At 45.5% G+C, this 18,365-nt stretch overlaps 1 protein-coding gene across 2 annotated transcripts in view; it reads left to right on the forward strand.

Moving 5' to 3' along the window:
* The window catches only part of PIK3C3 (phosphatidylinositol 3-kinase catalytic subunit type 3), an 88,710-nt gene that overhangs the window by 47,023 nt on the left and 23,322 nt on the right, over positions 1-18,365 (forward strand). For both annotated transcript variants that reach the window (XM_066615019.1, XM_066615020.1), the window contains 2 exons: positions 12,640-12,808; positions 18,166-18,256. In XM_066615019.1, coding sequence (XP_066471116.1) covers positions 12,640-12,808; positions 18,166-18,256 — 260 coding nt within the window. The remainder of the gene's footprint in view (positions 1-12,639; positions 12,809-18,165; positions 18,257-18,365) is intronic.

An 18,365-nucleotide genomic window follows, 5' to 3' on the forward strand; every position in this document is an offset into this window, starting at 1 on the left:
AAGCCAGCCTCATTTCCAAAACTCTTAATTCGTTTCTTTTATAAAACAATTCAGCTCATTTGCACTTGGCAATCCTATCCACGCATACACTATCACAAAGCAATTTCAAGATTTGCTAATTATATGTCTCTGTATGTGTTTAAGACTTTTGACAGATTTAGTAGCAATTACATACTCAACTGCATTCCAAATACAGTATGTACTTTAGAAAAACCTATTAGTGCTAGTCATTAGTACTATGGAGGCAGTGGGTAGTTAGTCTCAACACCATCAGGAGTTGCTGAATTCTGCTTGACCCATCTCCCCATCCAATCATCCTCCCCCCATGTGTCCCACACCATGATGTCCATGGGTCTCTCCCAACTAAGAACTGAGCTCTCTTGTGTGGCAGGGTTTTGGACCTGGGTTTTGCTTCATTTGGAGGTGATCAATTGGAAGGCAGTCAAGTTTGTGGCTGTTCCCTTGTCATGAACAGATCAGTGCCTGGTGGGCTTTAGACTAACTGCAGTTCTCTGCAGGGATTAAGGACCAATTTGGACGGTTCACTCCTTATCCAGGGGTGTCAAACATAAGGTCTGGGGACCAAATGCAACCCCCAGAAACAATTTTCCCAACCCCCGTTATAATTAGACTCTCCCAGCCTGAAAATTGGGCTCTCTCATCTGTTGAAACTATGAACAAGATTTGCACATTTTCTCTTCTGTCATTTGCAGCTAGTTAGTTTTTACATGAAAACAAAGTGCTTATTACTGACCATCATCTGCTTAATGATGTCACTTCTGGCTCTCAGCAGGTATCATGAATGCTAACTTCAGCCCTCTGTATGAAACAAGTTTGACACAACTGTCCTAATCTATCCACTCAGTTTTCAAAGAGTTCTTGGATTTCCCACTTGCCTGGATGGGTGACTCTGCTAAAGCCCCAGTTGACCTCTAGAATGAGGAAGTGACTTGAGTGATTGACATGGTTGCTTCTGGTGGCTGGTGGCATCCATGTGGCCAGGTTTTCCTACCTGTGGAAACCCATGTTCCTAGGCGATGTCACTTTTGTTTGTTTATTTTAGGCATTTGTATCTCATCCTTCTGCCATATAGAGCCTGACAGTTCCTAAAAGGGGAATCTGGCTTTTCCAGACCCAGGTTAGCAGCTGGGAAATTAGGTGGGACAAAGAATACATACAGATCACACCTGGTCTTGTTTAGAAGACACAATCAGGGCAGGGCGGTTGTGGACTCACTACTTTGCACCAAAGTGGTGTTGCAGGTAGCTGAGAGCTGGCTTTGTTTAGCAGCTAAATTTGAGAACCAGGAAGCTTCCCAATTTGAAATGTATCTCAGTCTTACAATTTCTGGATGAATCTCAGCCAGTTTCTAGAAAATGGACAAACTTTTATCTTGCAGATTTCCTCAATGAGGAAATTGCAAAGCTGAGGTGCGGCTGCCAAGACCCCCGTCTGCACCTCCTTGTGGGCTTGATTGGCATGTCGCTCTTATTCTTAAAAAGAGTCTTCCCAATTGATCTTACACATTGTGGTGGGACCTGGAGTTGGAGAAGATCTGCTGTATTTGTTTTAATGTTTAATTATTAGATCTGAATGATGATGATCTACTGGGGCTGCTGCACCAGAGCAGTTGTGAGGCCTTGAATAAGGGGAACCTGCTTGATCAGGCCAAGAGCCCATCTAGTCAAGCTTCCTGTGTCTCAAAGTGGCCCACCAGGTGTCTCAGGGGGCATGCCAGACAACGAGATCCCTGTTACCATCCCCTTGTACCTGGCACCTGGATGCATCTTGTGCTGAATGAATGCTGGTGTAGGAGTGGCATGATGGACAGGGAAGAGAGAACCCTGAAGGCCATTGCATGTACGAGCAGATCCCAGAACATGGCTACATACAGTGAGAGAGCATTGTCAGTCACAAACACAGAGCATTCAAGTCTGGTATGTAGGTCCGTTCCAGGGGGTTACATGGGGTGAGTTGGAAGTCCATAAGTCACTATATTCAAGGCTAGAGCAAGATGCGCTCACTCACGCCTTGCACATGGCCAGCAGTGCCAGGCCAGGCTTCTTCCGCCAAGGGCAGCCTCCGGTCGCGGTTCCTGGATCCAGGGGGTCCTCCGTGGGTGGCCTCCACGGTTGTCGCCGGCATGTCTGGCTTCTGGGTGGGTTCACACGTTGCAATAGCGAGGCACAAATCAGCATAAGGTGACATACAAAGCAGTAAGCAATTAGTTAAAGAGAGAAAGAGAGTAATATAGGAAAGGAGTCATGTCTGCTCGTATGTCAGCAGAGTTGGCGACCCTTGTGCATTATTACAGTACTGTAGCCACACAACAAGAGAACAGTGTGTCTACCCAACTTGTGTTCTTCCAATTTTGACACACCTGCCTAGGTCTCTCTTAATTCCCTGGGCTTTTCGGCCAGCCACTGCAAAAATAACATTTGGAGGAGGTCCAGCATCTGGTGAGCTGCATCTGACTTGGGGGGATCACAAGCTGTATGGACCTGAGCACTCTTTGTTTTCTCTTTCCCTAGTACCACTGTTCTAGCCTGCATTCCGTGGCTTGATTTGTGTTTTAATTGATGGGCACTTGGGAAGAGAGTCTGAGGGGGAACCAGGGAGCAGATGGGCTGCAGCCTGTTTTGCTATTTTATTTCTGTCCTGTGATTTCTCGGTACTTCTGCATCAATGGAATTCATAACTGCTGTAGGTATTGCTGCATCCAGTTGCATTTTCATTCCACCTTTTCCCTGAAAAGTCCCAGATAGACCTGCAGGGGGCAGTGCATCACCATGATCAATCCTACTGAACTATCTCCTGCTGATTGCTAAGAAATAGCTATTTTCATCTGCAAGCAGCCAGAAGAGACAGGGAGAGGCCCAGCACCTTTTTAAGACTCTTGGTTTTGTAGCATGAGTGTTCAGAGGCAGGAGCATCTCCACCATCACACAGTTCTGGTTAAGCTCTTCCTTGCAGAGAGCTGGTGTAGAATGTTTACTCTCGATTAAGTTGAGCCGTGAATGTTGCACAACTTCTGATATCGTTAGTCAGGCTGCAGTCTTGGGCAGCCGCATGTGGGGATGTCAGCCAAACACAGTGAGGCGTTCAGTCAGAGTAAACCCATGTAGGATTGTTAGTTGACTAGAATTCCTTTGACTAGATTATTTTCCTGGATTCTTTTAAAAGCGTGACATTTGGAAACCTAGAACTATTTTCTAAAAGAAGGCTGAACTAAGGGGCCTAGTTTCATATTTTATTTTTTTTTAAATTTCTTGCTTCTGTCTTGTGGTCTTCCTCCAAGGAGCTTGGGACACCACAGTCAACCTGTGGGGCAGTGTATGTAGCTAAGGGCTGTTCTGACATCTCCTTTTGCATTTGGAGAGAAAGTATGGGAGAGAAATGGGACTGTACTTGTAGCCCCCCCCCCCCAAATCCATGGGCAGGTGTGTCAGCCTATGTACTAACACATAAGCCTATGTACTAACACATAAGAACAGCCCCACTGGATCAGGCCATAGGCCCATCTAGTCCAGCTTCCTGTATCTCACAGCGGCCCACCAAATGCCCCAGGGAGCACACCAGTTAACAAGAGACCTGCAAGGCATTCTGGGAATTGTAGTTAAGAACACAAGAACAGCCCCACTGGATCAGGCCATAGGGCCATCTAGTCCAGCTTCCTGTATCTCACAGCGGCCCACCAAATGCCCCAGGGAGCACACCAGATAACAAGAGACCTCATCCTGGTGCCCTCCCTTACATCTGGCATTCTGACATAGCCCATTTCTAAAATCAGGAGGTTGCACATACGCATCATGACTTGTACCCCGTAATGGATTTTTCCTCCAGAAACTTGTCCAATCCCCTTTTAAAGACATCCAGGCCAGATGCCGTCACCACATCCTGTGGCAAAGAGTTCCCTATTGGAAACACTGGGCAGTTTGGATTCACAGTTGTGTGGAGGATCCCTAAATGTGTACAGCCAGGGCACCGAGACTAGCATAGGCTTTAGAAGCATGGCCAACTCCTTCTCCCCCCATGCTTTATGGAGGAGAATGACGAAACAGCCCTACAGTGACTGCCCCAAGATCAGCCAGTGAGCTGTTCTGTTTAACCCCTATCTCCTTCCACCTCCTCACCAAAAATACTTCCAGCTACAGGCTGAAGGAAGATGCATTAGTTTACCAATCTCTTATGGCAGTGGTTTCCAAATTACCGGGGTCATGGGGCCCCTGTAGCCTCTTCTTCCTGCCAGAGCCAGGCACAGCAGTTTCTTAAGATGCAATATGGTGACACTTAAATCTCATGAGATTTCATGAGACCCAAGATGGCAGCACCTAAATCTTGTGAGATTTGGGCACCACCAGCTTGGATCTTATGAGATTTTGCAAGATCCTAGATGGTGGTGCCTGGGGAGAACAGGTAGGGATCATCCTGTGGAGCCTCTATGAGTGTGTGGTGATGCCTTTTGGAACCCCTATCCTATGGGTTAAATATGATTTTGCACAGATGAAGCTGGCTGAGAGCAAGTGAAACCCTCAATCTGTCTAGCTCAGTTTTGTTAGCACTGACTGGCCGATGCTCTCCGGAGCTTCAGAGAAGCATCTTTCCCAACGTCATCTGGAGAGGATGCCAGGGATTGAACCCAGGACCTTCTGCATACACAAGATGATATGCCCTCCCCCCCCCCCCGATATCTCATCTCAGCACAAGTCTTGGATCAAACGTACTCCAGCAAGGTTTGCAACAAAAAGGGGGAAAAAACCTTCTGCCAACTACCTCATTCTTTCAAACAACCCAACTGCCTGGGGAGTCTCTGTTGGCTTCTCCTTTTGATTCTTCTCTATGTCTCTTTTTTTCCCTTGTGCCTGCCCTCTTATTTCTTTATTTTCAGTTATTTTTCAGGCAGTTGTCACGTCTGTTGACTGTGACAAATTCGAAATCAGAAATGCACCAAAGAGCAGCCTTCTTGGGAGGAAACAGTTGATTAAATTGACAGGGACAAATAGCTGCAAGGCATTTTGGGTGGCCTTCCTTGACCCCTCTCCCTACAAATATGCATCAGGGAAGACTGTTAAGATTGAAAGGGCTCTGTTGTAGGAAGGTTCTTGTGGGAGCTCTGAAAGAAAAAGCAAATGATCAGGGTAATCCAGTAGGGATATTGCACCCTGTTTGGTCCTTGATCGATGTTTTGATGCTTGCACCATTGGTGTGTCCTGGCCAGCATTGTTTGCTCTCTCAGCAGCAATCCAGACTGAGATGCTTTTATCTGGAGAGTAACACTGGAGAGAAATATTTTAGGTCCTTGAGGGTAGAGTCACAGTTGTGGGGTCACGCGAGGGAGAGGTTCAATTCCTGGCTGCATCTCCAGGAAGAGCTGGAAAAAACAGCAGTCTGAAAAGCCACCATCAGTCCACCTGGTTGAGCAATGTCTACAGTCGTCTGAGTTGGAATAGGGGTAACTTCTTATGTAATTTTGTTCACCTGTTCCCCTTTGGCAAGCACTTCTTTTGATGAGGTGAGAACCTCTGTTGGTTTCTGGAGCCTGGGGCACAGCAGAGGAGCCCCGCTGGATCAGGCCAAAGGCCCATCTAGCCCAGCTTCCTTTATCTCACTGGGTCCCACCAGAAGCCACTGGGAGCACACAAGACACCTGCGTCCTGTTGCCACTCCCTTGCACCTGGCGTTCTAAAACCAGGAAGTTTGCATATAGCCATCATGGCTTGTAACCTGTGATGGTCTTCTCCTCCAGAAATCTGTCCAATCCCCTTTTAAAGGCATCTAGGCCAGTTGGCATCACCACATCCTGTGGCAAGGAGTTCCACAGATTAATTACACGCTGGGTAAAGAAATATTTTCTTTTGTCTGTCCTAATTCTCCCAACACTCAATTTTAGTGGATGTCCCTGGTTCTGAGAGGGAAAAGGGCATCTCTCTATCCACCCTGCATAATTTTGTATGTCTCAGTCATGTCCCCCCTCAGGTGCCTTTTTTCTAGACTGAAGAGCCCCAAAGAGTCCCCAGAGGCTCTCAATGATCCTGCAGTAGCTTGCAAATCTTGCTTGTAGAGTCTCTGAAAGCTTATGCAACATGGTTGAAGTCTCCACTGCCACTTCCTCCTCTTCCTGTGCTCAGAGCTGAGAAGTGGAGGTGCGGGTTCTTCCCTAGAGTCCTGCTGATCTCTTGGGTGCTCCAAGTGCATCCAAAGCTACCCTGAGACAGTGATGAGCCCTCCTTCCCAGTCCAGGAGGGGAAGGCCACTGTCTCCACAGTCTCAGAGCTACTCTGAGCATCTCTGAGTCTCAGCATTGTGTTAGAAATAAAACATTTTTTTTTTGGTGGCGTCAGGGGTTGGAGGCAGCGAAACCTTTAGCAAACACAAATGTTGTGCTAGTCTGTTACAGGAAAAAACAGCCATGAGCACCACATACCTTAAAGCACACAGCTCCCCCTCTGGAATGCATATCCTTGTGGAAACTAAGCTCCATCAAAGCCCAGGGGAGTTACTCATGGGGTCCTTGCTGTACTATCAGACCAATGACTCTGTAGTTGGTAGTTTCCTTCCCTTCTGCATGTGGCTGATTCTCAAAGTGTCTGCTCTACAACTGCTGCCTACCTCCCATTGTGAGGTTCTTCCAGAGCCTCTTGATTTTCTCCGCTCGCTTCTCGGTGTGTGTATTTGTAGGGAAAGGGTTGTAAGAAGGCCATTCAAAGTGCCTCTCAGCTATTTGTTCCTGTCAGTGTAATCGCCTGTTGTTTCCTACAGATTTGCTGCTTCCATGGTAGGTTTCTTGTTTTTAAAAATTAGTCAGACTCTGCACACACAACGTCTGAAAAATTGCTCTAAAATGAGAGAGAAGAGGGTTTGTAAGAAGTAGTCGCTGAATTCTAATGGGAAAAGCTGGCACCGTTGTGTCGGGCCAGCTGCCACCGTACCTGTGGAAGGTGATGGGTCTGAAGTGGTTGTTTGAAGAGTGTCCTTCTGCCTGTTTCTGCCCGCCTTCTTCGTTCTGGGGCTGTTTCCACATTTCTCTGTGACTTGTGAACATTTTCCTGTCTGTGTGTATTCCGTGCTATGGTAAATATTTGAATATTCTGGATACAGGCCATCCAGATGCTGTGATTTGTGAAAAATGTTCAATCTGGACACATGGTTCTGGGTTTTTTCCCCTGCTTCCCTTAGGTGGTCTCCCCACCCCCTCTGCTTCCTCCCAAGGGGGGAAGGTTTGTGTCTTCAGGAATGGGGAATAGCATTGTGTTAATTTCTGCAAGAACAAGTCCAAACATGGGAAGGGGGAAATTCTGCTCAACTTCAAGTATTTGCGAGGTATCACATTAGAAAGAAGGTGGGGTGAAGTTCTTCCGGGTCAGAGCCTTTCGCTCCCATCCCCGCTAGTCTAACCTAGCTGAATGTTGACTTCATGTCTGGTGAGTTGGGCAAAGCGTTAAGTAGAGGCTTTTCGGGCTGTACCTCCCCTGATGGGATCACTTCTGGGGCATGCAGGAGGTGCTGCAGATGCAAGGTGGCTCTCATGACACAAGACTCAGGGCTAGTTTCAGGTTCTCTTATTCATAGCTGCTTCACCATTCTCCTGATGCTGCTGCTGCTGCAACCCCACCTCCACCATCCACTCTTCCTCCTCCTCAGTTTTTGTCCAGTTCTCTTCTGGCCAGGTTCTCCTACTAGACTTGAAATGAGATGTCTAAGAATTATTTTGCCATAGGTGGCCATCATGGCATTACCAGCCCTTGCAACATCTCAGTTAGTGGGTGCCGACCTGCAGAGGCTCTCGAAGAACATTTAACTTGGTATTGAGAGGCCTCTCTTCTGTCACAGAGTGACCCCCTCAAAGTGACTCTCAGCCATGAAGCATAATACAATAAAATAATCCAGCAATTTTACAAGCAGTCAAATAAAATCCATTAAAATCACATCATGATAAGTCAGTAACTTAAAAACCTCAGTATTAGACAGCATTAAGAGCTTGTCTTATAATGTCTGTCTTTACAGTGCTCCTAAAGAAAGGGAGGGGGAAGCTTCCTAGACCCAGACACTTTAGAGCAGGGGTGGCCAACCTTTCAACTTTAGGGGTCCTGAACCTTCAACAACAGTGTAGAGGAGGGAAATTCAGCGTGTGCAGCATGTCATCTGTGATTGAGAAGTTCCATCCATCCTGCGGGACTGAACCTCACATGGAATTGGGGCATGGAACAGAGACTTCTGCTGTGTTCTTAGTATGTGGACAAAGACATCCAGGAAAAAAATAGTTCTTTGGACCCCATTGATTCTTAGTGTGTATAAGCTGCATTCTGAACTGATCTTGGAAACAAGCCATATGGAAAGCAACTCTCTGTCGGGTCTGACCAGGCAGGCTGTGGGGTTTCAGGACTCGTTGTAGCTGCCTGCCCCCTCCTCATAGCTGGCAGGAGCAAAATTATTCCTGTGAAATATGAAAATAGGAACGTTCCATCCACTGCCGTAATTTAGCATTTGGCATGATACACAACTTGGGATTTACAGGGCAGAGGACATGCTGTTCCCCACCACTCTAAAATCCAGCAGGACATTTTTCAGCTTTAATTTGTGGTCACCGGGGCCTTGCAATTTGGGGATGCTGTACACAAGATGTGCTAATGGCTTCCCACTCTGGGTAATTATTTACTTTACGTTTTCAAGTACTGCAAGCAAGATGCACATTTAAGAATTGAGAGACTTGTTAATTTTTTGTATTCCTGGACCCATCTTTTATGTTCATCTGACAACTTCTGAAATATGTTACAGGGAGAAAGAGAGAGAGAAATCTATCCTACTAGCTACATATGCAAATAAGGCTAGGATTAATTAGCACCTCTTGTTCCCTGTGTACAGAGCTAGATGAGAAATGTAATTAGAGCCACAAGACTTATTCTTGGTGCTTTAAAAAAAAATACATGTATCTCTAGACTCATCATTGTGACAGGTTTGAAACAAATGAGTAGAGAGAAGAATCCTTCTAAATATTATTAATTAAATAAATAGTGTTAACTTCACGACATAGATCAAAGCCTGCTGGCTTGTAATGTTGATCTTTACACGCATGTGTTGTGTTAAGCCATTTCTACCCAATCTTGCGTGTACACAGCAGGGGCCAACTGTGGACTGGGCAGAAATGGGTTAAGAGGGCAATATTCTTTACAGTTCTTGGATGAGCACAATCCAGAGCATTGGATTGTGTTTAAAATATGCAAGGATTGTGTTCTTCTTACCCACACACATCTTTAAACCAGCCCTATGTTGTCACTAATGGGAATCTTCCCCATTCTTCAAAATGTCAGTTACACTAATGGATGTCGTGTGGAATGTGATTATGCAAGGGTTGTTGACACCTATTGAATAATAATAATAATAATAATACTGGTACTTATATACTGCCTTTCTGGTTGTCTGATTAGTCCTCTGACTTTATTCAAGGCGTTTTACATAGGCAGGCTATCTCTAAATGCCTGGGGATTTTTACAATCACAGAAAGGTTCTATCTTTCAAGAATTACACAACGTTTCAGATGAATCTTTCCTGGTCTGGTATCGCTTCTGGCCCCCAGTTGCCTCCCACGCTGGCTGACAAGCAGCTCCTTCATCTCTCACTTGAAGGGCAGCCAAGACGCTTCTTTACTCACACCAAAGAGCAGGTGGAATAATTCAGCTCAGCTTGTCAGCTGCTTCAAGGTCCCACCATTCACGGAGCTGCTGGTGACCTCGAACTGGCAACCTTCAGATGTTATCTTTGGGCTAAGGTTCTACCCTCTAGACCAGACCTCCTGCCCATTACTGCTGTGACATAACTCCTGATGAGTGACAAGCACTTCAATCTTCCTACTTGGGAATTTCTCTTGTTGAAATTTCTGCCAGAGATCTTTCAACCACAGATACAGAGGTTGACTATGCATAATTGGTGTAGGTAGAAGATCATGATGGGCCCTCCCCAGTCAGGGAACCAAAAGAGGCCATAGTCATCCTTCGTGATCAGGTGATTCACCCCATATTCTGCATCGTCATAAGAATCTCATTTGATAAGAAGAAGCACCCCACTGGATCAGGCCAAAGGCCCATCTAGTCCAGCTTCCCACCAGGTGCCTCGGGGACCACACAAGATCACAAAAGACCTCCCCTGCATCTGGCATGATCACCTAGACCAGTATCCCACTTCCAACAGTAGCCAGTTAGGTTCTTTTGGGAAGTCCACAAATATGATATGAAGGTAAACACCATCCCATTTGACCCCAAGCCCACCCACAACAGGCACTCTGAGGAATACCACCTCTGACCTGGGAAGATTCCATTTAGCTCTTGTGACTGATGTGACTGACAGACCTGCTCTCCTTAAATTTATGGGTAAAAACAATACATTCTAGTTTTGTTTAAGCAAGAAACTTGCCTTTAGGCCAGCCAAGCATGGGCTTTTCATCTGAGAGAGAGAGAGAGAGAGAATTATCCTCAGGCTCCTAAATGTCAGAAGCAAAATTCCTGCTGGGGGTGTCCCAGCTCACGTTCTCAACCACTGTGTATGTTCAGTCACCTGCTATCACTTTCTTCTGAGTGCTGTATTCAACCCGCAGGCTGTTTCCTCTTTTGAAATACTTGCAACCAAGAATCTGTTTGTTTTTTATTTGAAAAAGTGCCCACATAGCAGGTGAAAGAGAATATTGTGAGGGCAGGGAATGTAGTGTGTTCCCCTCCTGCAAAAGAATCATAATTTCAGGTACATGAATGATATCTCACGGCTCAGAACCGAGTGGGAGCACTCCCATAAACAATTCAAATCAGCCAGCTAACAATATAAATGAAGATCTTGGTTTTTCCCACTGTGGTTCCCACCCCCCCTTTGTAGTCTCTCTTGTGATGGTTATGGCAACTGGAGCACTTATTTCTTTAAAAAAAGTTTGTGAATATGTTTTAATCCTTTTGGGTTTTATGTGCATAAGTGCTTCAGATACCTGGGACACACAAATGCGCTCCCCCTGCTTCTGCCCCTGGCAAGTGTGATGACCCCTGCTCCCCACTCCCGGGATCGAAGCAGTCATGCTGCACTTTGGATTATCTTTGTGGTCCCTGAAACCATCATGCAAACTGAGGAGGCCCTCTTCTGTTGCCAGCAGCAGGCTTGGAATCTGGGTTGGAGCTTGTCCATGTTGCATTGCTTCATCTCTCCTCCAATGCAATATAGTGGTTAGAGCAGTGGTTCTCAAACTGGTGGGTCGCGACCCACCAGTTCATGTAACACTTCCCCCATCCCTTTAAGGGGTGGGGGAAGGGGAGGGAGGCAGTGATCCCCAGGATCGCATAACTAAGGGGGGTGGTGGGTGCTTTGCACTTCTTACAGTGTAGGGCTGCAGGAGGTGTGGGGAGCCCTGCGCAGCCCTCCGCAGTGCTCTCCAACACTGGAACCTGCAATTAAAGCAGGCACAAAGCACTTCCATTTTGCAAATCCTTACTACTTTGTTACATTTGAGTTTGTCCCTAAGAAACATATTGCACTACTGTAGCATCTGGATTTTTTTAAATGGTGGACCAAGTTGGCAACCTGCAACTTTTCTAAGATGGTCCTTAGTATTGACTCAGTTTCATATCGTTTGTGAACTTATTGATAATATATTGAGAGATTCATTATCTCTGATATATAAAATTAAAACTGGCATGCACACACATGCCTATGGATAAATATTTTTTCTCAAGCTCCCAGAAGATGAGCTCCTTGTACAGGTGGTGCCTCCATATCCGTGGGAGTTCCTTTCCCAGTGGATACTGAGAACTGTGGATAATGAAATCCACAGTTTTCGGGGCCCACTGGAGCTTCAAACGTGGCTGGAGCCGTTCTGAGCCTTGGATAGGCCTTGTGCGCTCTCTCCGAGGCTCAGAATGCCACCTAGAGCCTATTTCCAGTGACTGCCATTTTCACTGAAAACTTGAAGTCACGGGAGATAGGCTCCAGGCGACATTCTGAGCCTTGGAGAGGCCACACACAGTGGCACGGCCTCTCCACAGCATCTCAGAAAACCTTCCAGATGTGACTAGAACAAGGTTCCCGCTGCGTCTGGGAAGTCTTCAGTGGGGCGATCTGGGGGTTCAGCACCATGCTGAAGCAAATCAGCAGATGAATAACGGACCCCCCCCCCGTAATTGTGGGTTAGCCCAGTTTAATCAGACCTAGTCATTCAGAGATTAGGGATGTATCATAGATTACGTTCAGGTTTATGACTCCTTTAGATTATTACTCCTTCAGAGTCGTGCTATTGGCCACATGCTGGCAGAGAAAAGGAGTGTGTGCAGCAGTACTGCAAAGGATTTTCTTGCCACCCGTTGCAAACAGTGGAGGAAATTAAAGAGGAAAAGTTCACCTCAGGTTAGAAGGTGCGATGTTTGTTTACAGCCTCCAAGTTTTAAAGGTTCCCAGCCTTTGAATGCCCAGTGCAAGAGAGGGGCAAGAAGGTGCTGGAATCTTATTGTCTTGAGTGCTCCAAGAGGCATCTGGTGGGCCTCTGTGAGATACAGATAGCTGGACTAGATGGGCCCTGGGCCTGATCCAGCAGGTATATTCTTACCTAGTGGGGTATTGGCTGTCAATCTGGCCAATCTGCTTTTGACATTTCCTCCTAACCCATTCATGCAGGCAAACTTTTCCACATTGATTTTGGCTACATTTTGGGTCGGGACCCAAAGCCTCTTCCTCCACCGATGAAGCTGAATAAAGAGATGGTGGAAGGCATGGGTGGGACGCAGAGCGAGCAGTACCAGGAGTTCCGCAAGCAGTGCTACACGGCTTTCCTTCATCTCCGCAGGTAAGTACGAAAGAGCCTTCTTGACTGTACTGTTGGATTGAGGAGTGATGACTGGTTTACTTTTGGACGGAGGGGGGCTGATTTTTCCCCATGCCGTTGGCTTCTTCTGCCGTCTGTTGGTTTTGTTTATAAATCTGAATAAAGTACAGTGTGCCCACCTTATCCAAGGGCTCAGCACCTGCGGATTTGAGTGTATGCGGATGCCAGACCCGTGATTGGGGACCTCAGAAGGCCTCTGGGTGTGACTGGAAGTCACTTCTGATTTGTGCCAGCGACTTCCAGTTGCATCCACAGGTGTTCTGAGGAGACCAGGATGCCATTCCTCCCAGGCAAATTTTGTAGCGCCATGCCACTCCCCCTGGCCCCACAGATTTCATTTTCTGCTGATCTTGGTATCCCTGGGATCCTGGATACCAAGGGCCCATAATAATCGCTTTAGGAAATTCTTGTCATTCCTCCCTCCTTTGTCTGAAAGTACCATTCAGATGTTGCTATGTAAAGAACAAGCATCTTTGTGGTAAATCATGAAGATCCTACTGGATGTATTTGGTGCATGGGGGGGGAGGGCATTTTTGCAACGTGCACCTGATTCCTGTAGCCCTTTTCAGGATTGTTCTTCCCTATAAGTAACTGCTTCTGCATGAATATCTCAGAGTCATCGTATTCCATGACAAACAGTTAATAAGCGGCTGTACTTGGATCGTGCAGGCCTGGCCACGGTGATTCATGCCACGGTGACATCAAGGTTAGATTATTGTAACGCTCTTTATGTGGGTCTGCCATTGAAGATGGTTCAGAAACTGCAACTAATGCAGAATGTGGCGGCCCGTGTGGTTACTGGAGGCAGTCGGTTTGTTGGGCCGCTTCTTCAGCGGCTGCACTGGCTGCCCGTTTGTTTCCGGGCCCAATTCAAGGTGCTGGTTTTGACCTTTAAAGCCCGATACTGCTCTGGACCAGGGTATCTTAGAGGCTGCCTACTCCCATACAGTCCGGCCCGTCCCCTTAGGTCATTGGAGAAGGCCTTTTTACAAGTACCGCCGCCCAGGAAGGTATGTGGGGCGGCGGCAAGAAATAGGACCTTCTCAGTAGTGACACCAACACTATGGAACTCCCTCCCCCTTGATTTATGAGCTGCTCCCTCTTTTCAGACAAACCTTCTAAGTTCCTGGCGTTTTTAACATCTGTTAACATCTTTTAATTTTTACAGGCTTGGGGCCTTTTTATAAACTGCTGCTGTCTGCTCCTTTTACATCTTTTTATCTGATTGCTGTTTTTAAGAATGTTCTTATTATTAATGTGTTTCTTATCTTGTTTTTAATTCACATTTTTAATTGTGTTTTTAATTATTATTGTAAGCCGCCTTGGGTCCCTTTGGGGAGAAAGGCGGGGTGCAAGTGAAGTAAATAAGAATAAATAAATAAATAAGCTCACATGTGTCTGGAATTACAGTGGAAGTGGAGTTATACAGAGCCAGTCCCGTACCCTATGGTGGTCTCATCTAGGGGTTGGATGTGTCATCTGACTGTATCTGGTCTGTGCACTTTGGCTGTGTAGGCTGTTGTTGGTGAAACCTTTTGAGAGGCTGGCAGGGCCACAGAATGAGAGGGTGTAGGCTGAATCTCCCAGCCAACCAATGTAGGTTGGCTTCAAAATCCCTTTAGAAGGGGATTCTACAGATTTTTGGAGGAAAAGTCCATTGCAGGTTATGAGCCATGATGCGTATGCACAACCTCCTGATTTTAGAAATGGGTTATGTTAGAATGCCAGATGCAAGGGAGGGCACTAAGATGCAGGTCTCGTTATCTGGTGTGCTCCCTGGGGCATTTGGTGGGCCGCTGTGAGATGCAGGAAGCTGGACTAGTTGGGCCTATGGCCTGATCCAGTGGGGCTGTTCTTATGCTCTCCTTTGGTGCTGCAGATCCTCCTGGATACACCTTGGGGGTCTGCTTATTGTAGCACAGCCTTAAACCTATAAAGGAAAATCAGTTGAACAGACGGAGAGCTGAGAAAAAGGCGGTGAAGGGATAATGCAGATTAGTGTCTGGGGAGGCAGACAAGGTGCTGTGTCTTATTGAAAGGAGAGATGGGAAGAGAAAGAGTAGCCTGTCATTGCTAATGTATTGCCATTCCCAGTTCAGCAAAATATGAGAAAAAGTGGAGTTATTAATTGAAGAGCACAGTAACTATTGTCCCTCCAGAGAATCGCCATGAAGGGATTAACAAGTGCCGGTGACATTCAGAGAGTCAGTTGTACACGTATCATAGAACAGAACATGCAAGACAGAATATCTGTGTGTACATACATTATGTAGCATCAGAATATTATTTCATCTTTATCCTTGCACCATTGGAATGGAATATAAATCAGGCATGTGCTAAACAAGGCTCTTTTTTTATTTTTTAAAATGCAGCCTATACCAAGCAACAGTGTGCTAAATCTAGAGTCCAGCTCAATTTTTTTTTCCCCCCCAAATACTTGGAGTAAAAACAGTGCAGTTCTAGCTGAATTGCAGCTGCTTGAAACTTGCTTCCCAGGCAAGGAAGTCTTGCTTCAAAATGTCACCTAGGATTTGGTGTAACTTAAAGTGAGTGGTATAAGAGAAAATTCTGGAAGGTAGCCAGCTACTTGGGAGTGCTGCGCACCTCGACAAACACAAAATGTTGTACCAGTTTACAACATACCAGAGAACACCGTGTCATGGCCTCCACTCACATGATTCCAGGGTTAGCTGGGGAATGGGGAAGACTCTGCACAGGGATACCATTCCCTTTGGTGAGCATAACTTTGAAATTAAGATCCCCGTCCTATCCCCCTCCAGACCATGCAGACAGCCAATAGACTACGTGCTGCAGGTTATGGACTGGGGGTGACTAGCACAGGAGAGGTAAGACTTCTTTTTAACTTACCTCTCCATAGACTGCCTGGTCACCAGTGAGTTTCCTTGGACCTCTGCCAGCAGTTTTGCTGATGTAAGTCTAAGGAGATTCTGGCAGCTGGGAAGGTGGGAAATAGGACCTTGAGATGGGGGGAAATAGGGAAGGAAAATGTGATTGCTGTATATCATGTCAGAAAGTAAACCAAAGCCTTTTGTGGAGGGTGGGGGGTGAAGGTGCAAAGGACAATTCCTTGAAAGAAAGGTTAAAGCTACCAATTCACAGGCCTAGACATATTTTACTGTTGGGTATATTTGGGGTGCTGAATCAAAAAAAGGCATTGGTTTTGCCCGATCTCTGCATAGCCACCTTAAATGCTGAATCTGGCAACTTTCTCGTGAGGAAGCCATGTGTTGGCTTCATCACAAAGAATCTGCTTTAGTCAGTATATGAGGTGGCTATGCCATACCCCCCAAAACTAGAGCCAGTTGGAGAAAACTGATGCCATTTTTTGATTCAGCATCCCAAAAATATCCCAAATTTGTTCAAACATCCTTGGCAACATAAAAAAGATGATGTTTTGTAGGTCTGTGTTATCAGTATGAAATAAACAAAGGGTGGGGAGGTCCATGGAGCTTATGGAGACCTTAAGCAAAGGAGAACAGGTGTGATGGGTGACATGGGATGAAAGAAGATGGGCAGAGAGAGAGCTTTGAAGGTGAAGTATGTGAACTCAAGAGTTGATGCGGACAGTGACAGAGAGCCCCGTGCAGGCTTAAGGATAGGGCTGATGGGATGATAGTGTCAGGAGAGAAAGATGAGTGTAGCTAAAGGGTTATGAATTGACTGAAGAGGAGTGATGTGGCAGGAGGTCAGGCCTGCAAAGAGGACATTGCAATAGTTTAGATTTGAGATTATTGGAGCAAGGTGAAAGTGCCATTTCTTTCAATTCAGCCTTGGGTGTTGGAGAATTGCATTTACACTTAATTTATTGAAGAGTTGAGTCTCTGAAGTTTTTGCAAAGAGCCATTAATAGATGGCAAGATTAAAAGGTGAAGAGCATTTTAGGTTCCCAACATTTGCAACATGATTGCCTTTGAAATACTCCTAATTCCATGCGATGAAAAATTTTACTGGCGTAGCCTTTGTCTTCAGGAAGTCTCAACTGGAAGGGATGTAAATGGCTAGTCATCTTGATTGGATCTTTATGATGTATGTGCAATAAAATGTATGAAAGTGGGGAATATTAAAGGTAATCACTGGAAGGAAATGTGTTGGAAATGCATGCCTGCTGAATTCATTTCAGGGAAGGAGCTGACTTTTAAAAGGGGGGAAGAGCACTGGGAATAGGGCCCCCCCTCCTCAATCTCTTTATGCTTAAATTATAAAGCATCTTAAACAGGTACGGGGAGGAAAAGTGAATGCATTTTTGGTGTATATCGAGTAACTTTGAACAGTTGTTTAAATATATGAGCAGGATACTGGAAGCAAGAAAAATATATACTAGCGGGAGAGACTCTGAAAAGGAGAAATTGAAGAATTTGTTAAAGAGTATTTCTTCTGAATTTTCTGTTTTGCTTTTTTATCTTCTGGCTTTAGAGGATACTCCCCCACCCCCATCAAAGAAAGCTGCCAGTGTTGATCAGGGCTGCTCTCTCTTCTTTAGTAGCTAATAAATTGCATTTCAGAGCAGACTTGGTAGCACTGAGCAAAACTGGCAAATGTCTCAGCTCTTTGTGTTTTGCGCAGTGGCATTGCAAGGAAATGATGAATGCTTCCTTATATATACAGTGGGCCCTTAATATCCACAGGGGATACATTCCAGGACACACGCACCCCATGGATACTGAATTCCATGATAATGAAAGCCTTGGGGAAGCACTCCGGCAAACTGGAAGTGCCTTCCAGTAGTTTCCATGAAATCTTCTGAGATCCTCTTGCTACGGGCTTGCATCTGCAAATATTCAAATCCATGTATGCGAAGCCCACTGATAAACGGCCCACTGTGTTGTGGTGAATACCAAATTTTTGTTTATACTTTGAACTTATCTTCTTTCCCTTCCCCCCTCTTCATTTTTCTTTTTTATTCTCATTTTTCCCCCTCAAATGGGACAATTTTAGTTGCCCAAGGTGGAAAGTGTTTCCAGTTTTGTTGAATGGTGATAGAAGGCATTTCTGAAATAAATAAGAAGCTTATTTTTTTTACTCTCACAATAACCCCTTCCCAAAAAAAGTTTTTAGAAGATTGACAGTTATGTTTACTTATGAAATTAAATTGGAAAACTCAGAGAATGTTCAAGCTGCTTCTTTATTTTTGTATTTATACATTTGTGCTTCTTGCCAACAATATTGGGTCTGCTCATTTTCCTCTCTGAAAATGTGGATTTTTCTGTAGATTAGTTCTGGAAATGATGGCGTTGTACATTCTGTATCCAACAGTTTCCAAAACTGAAAGATTTCTTACCTTGCCTTCCTCTTCTTAGGTATTCCAACCTGATTTTGAACTTGTTTTCCCTCATGGTTGATGCTAACATTCCCGATATTGCTCTTGAACCAGATAAGACTGTAAAAAAGGTAAGAACTGAGTTTCTTTTGATGAGAACGAAACATTTATGAAGGGATGGCCAAATGTCAGTTGGCCAGCCCAATCGGTTATTTAAAATAACATCATCTCCCCCTTCCC

Source organism: Tiliqua scincoides, chromosome 2, assembly GCF_035046505.1.
Source record: "Tiliqua scincoides isolate rTilSci1 chromosome 2, rTilSci1.hap2, whole genome shotgun sequence".
Lineage (NCBI taxonomy): Eukaryota > Metazoa > Chordata > Lepidosauria > Squamata > Scincidae > Tiliqua > Tiliqua scincoides.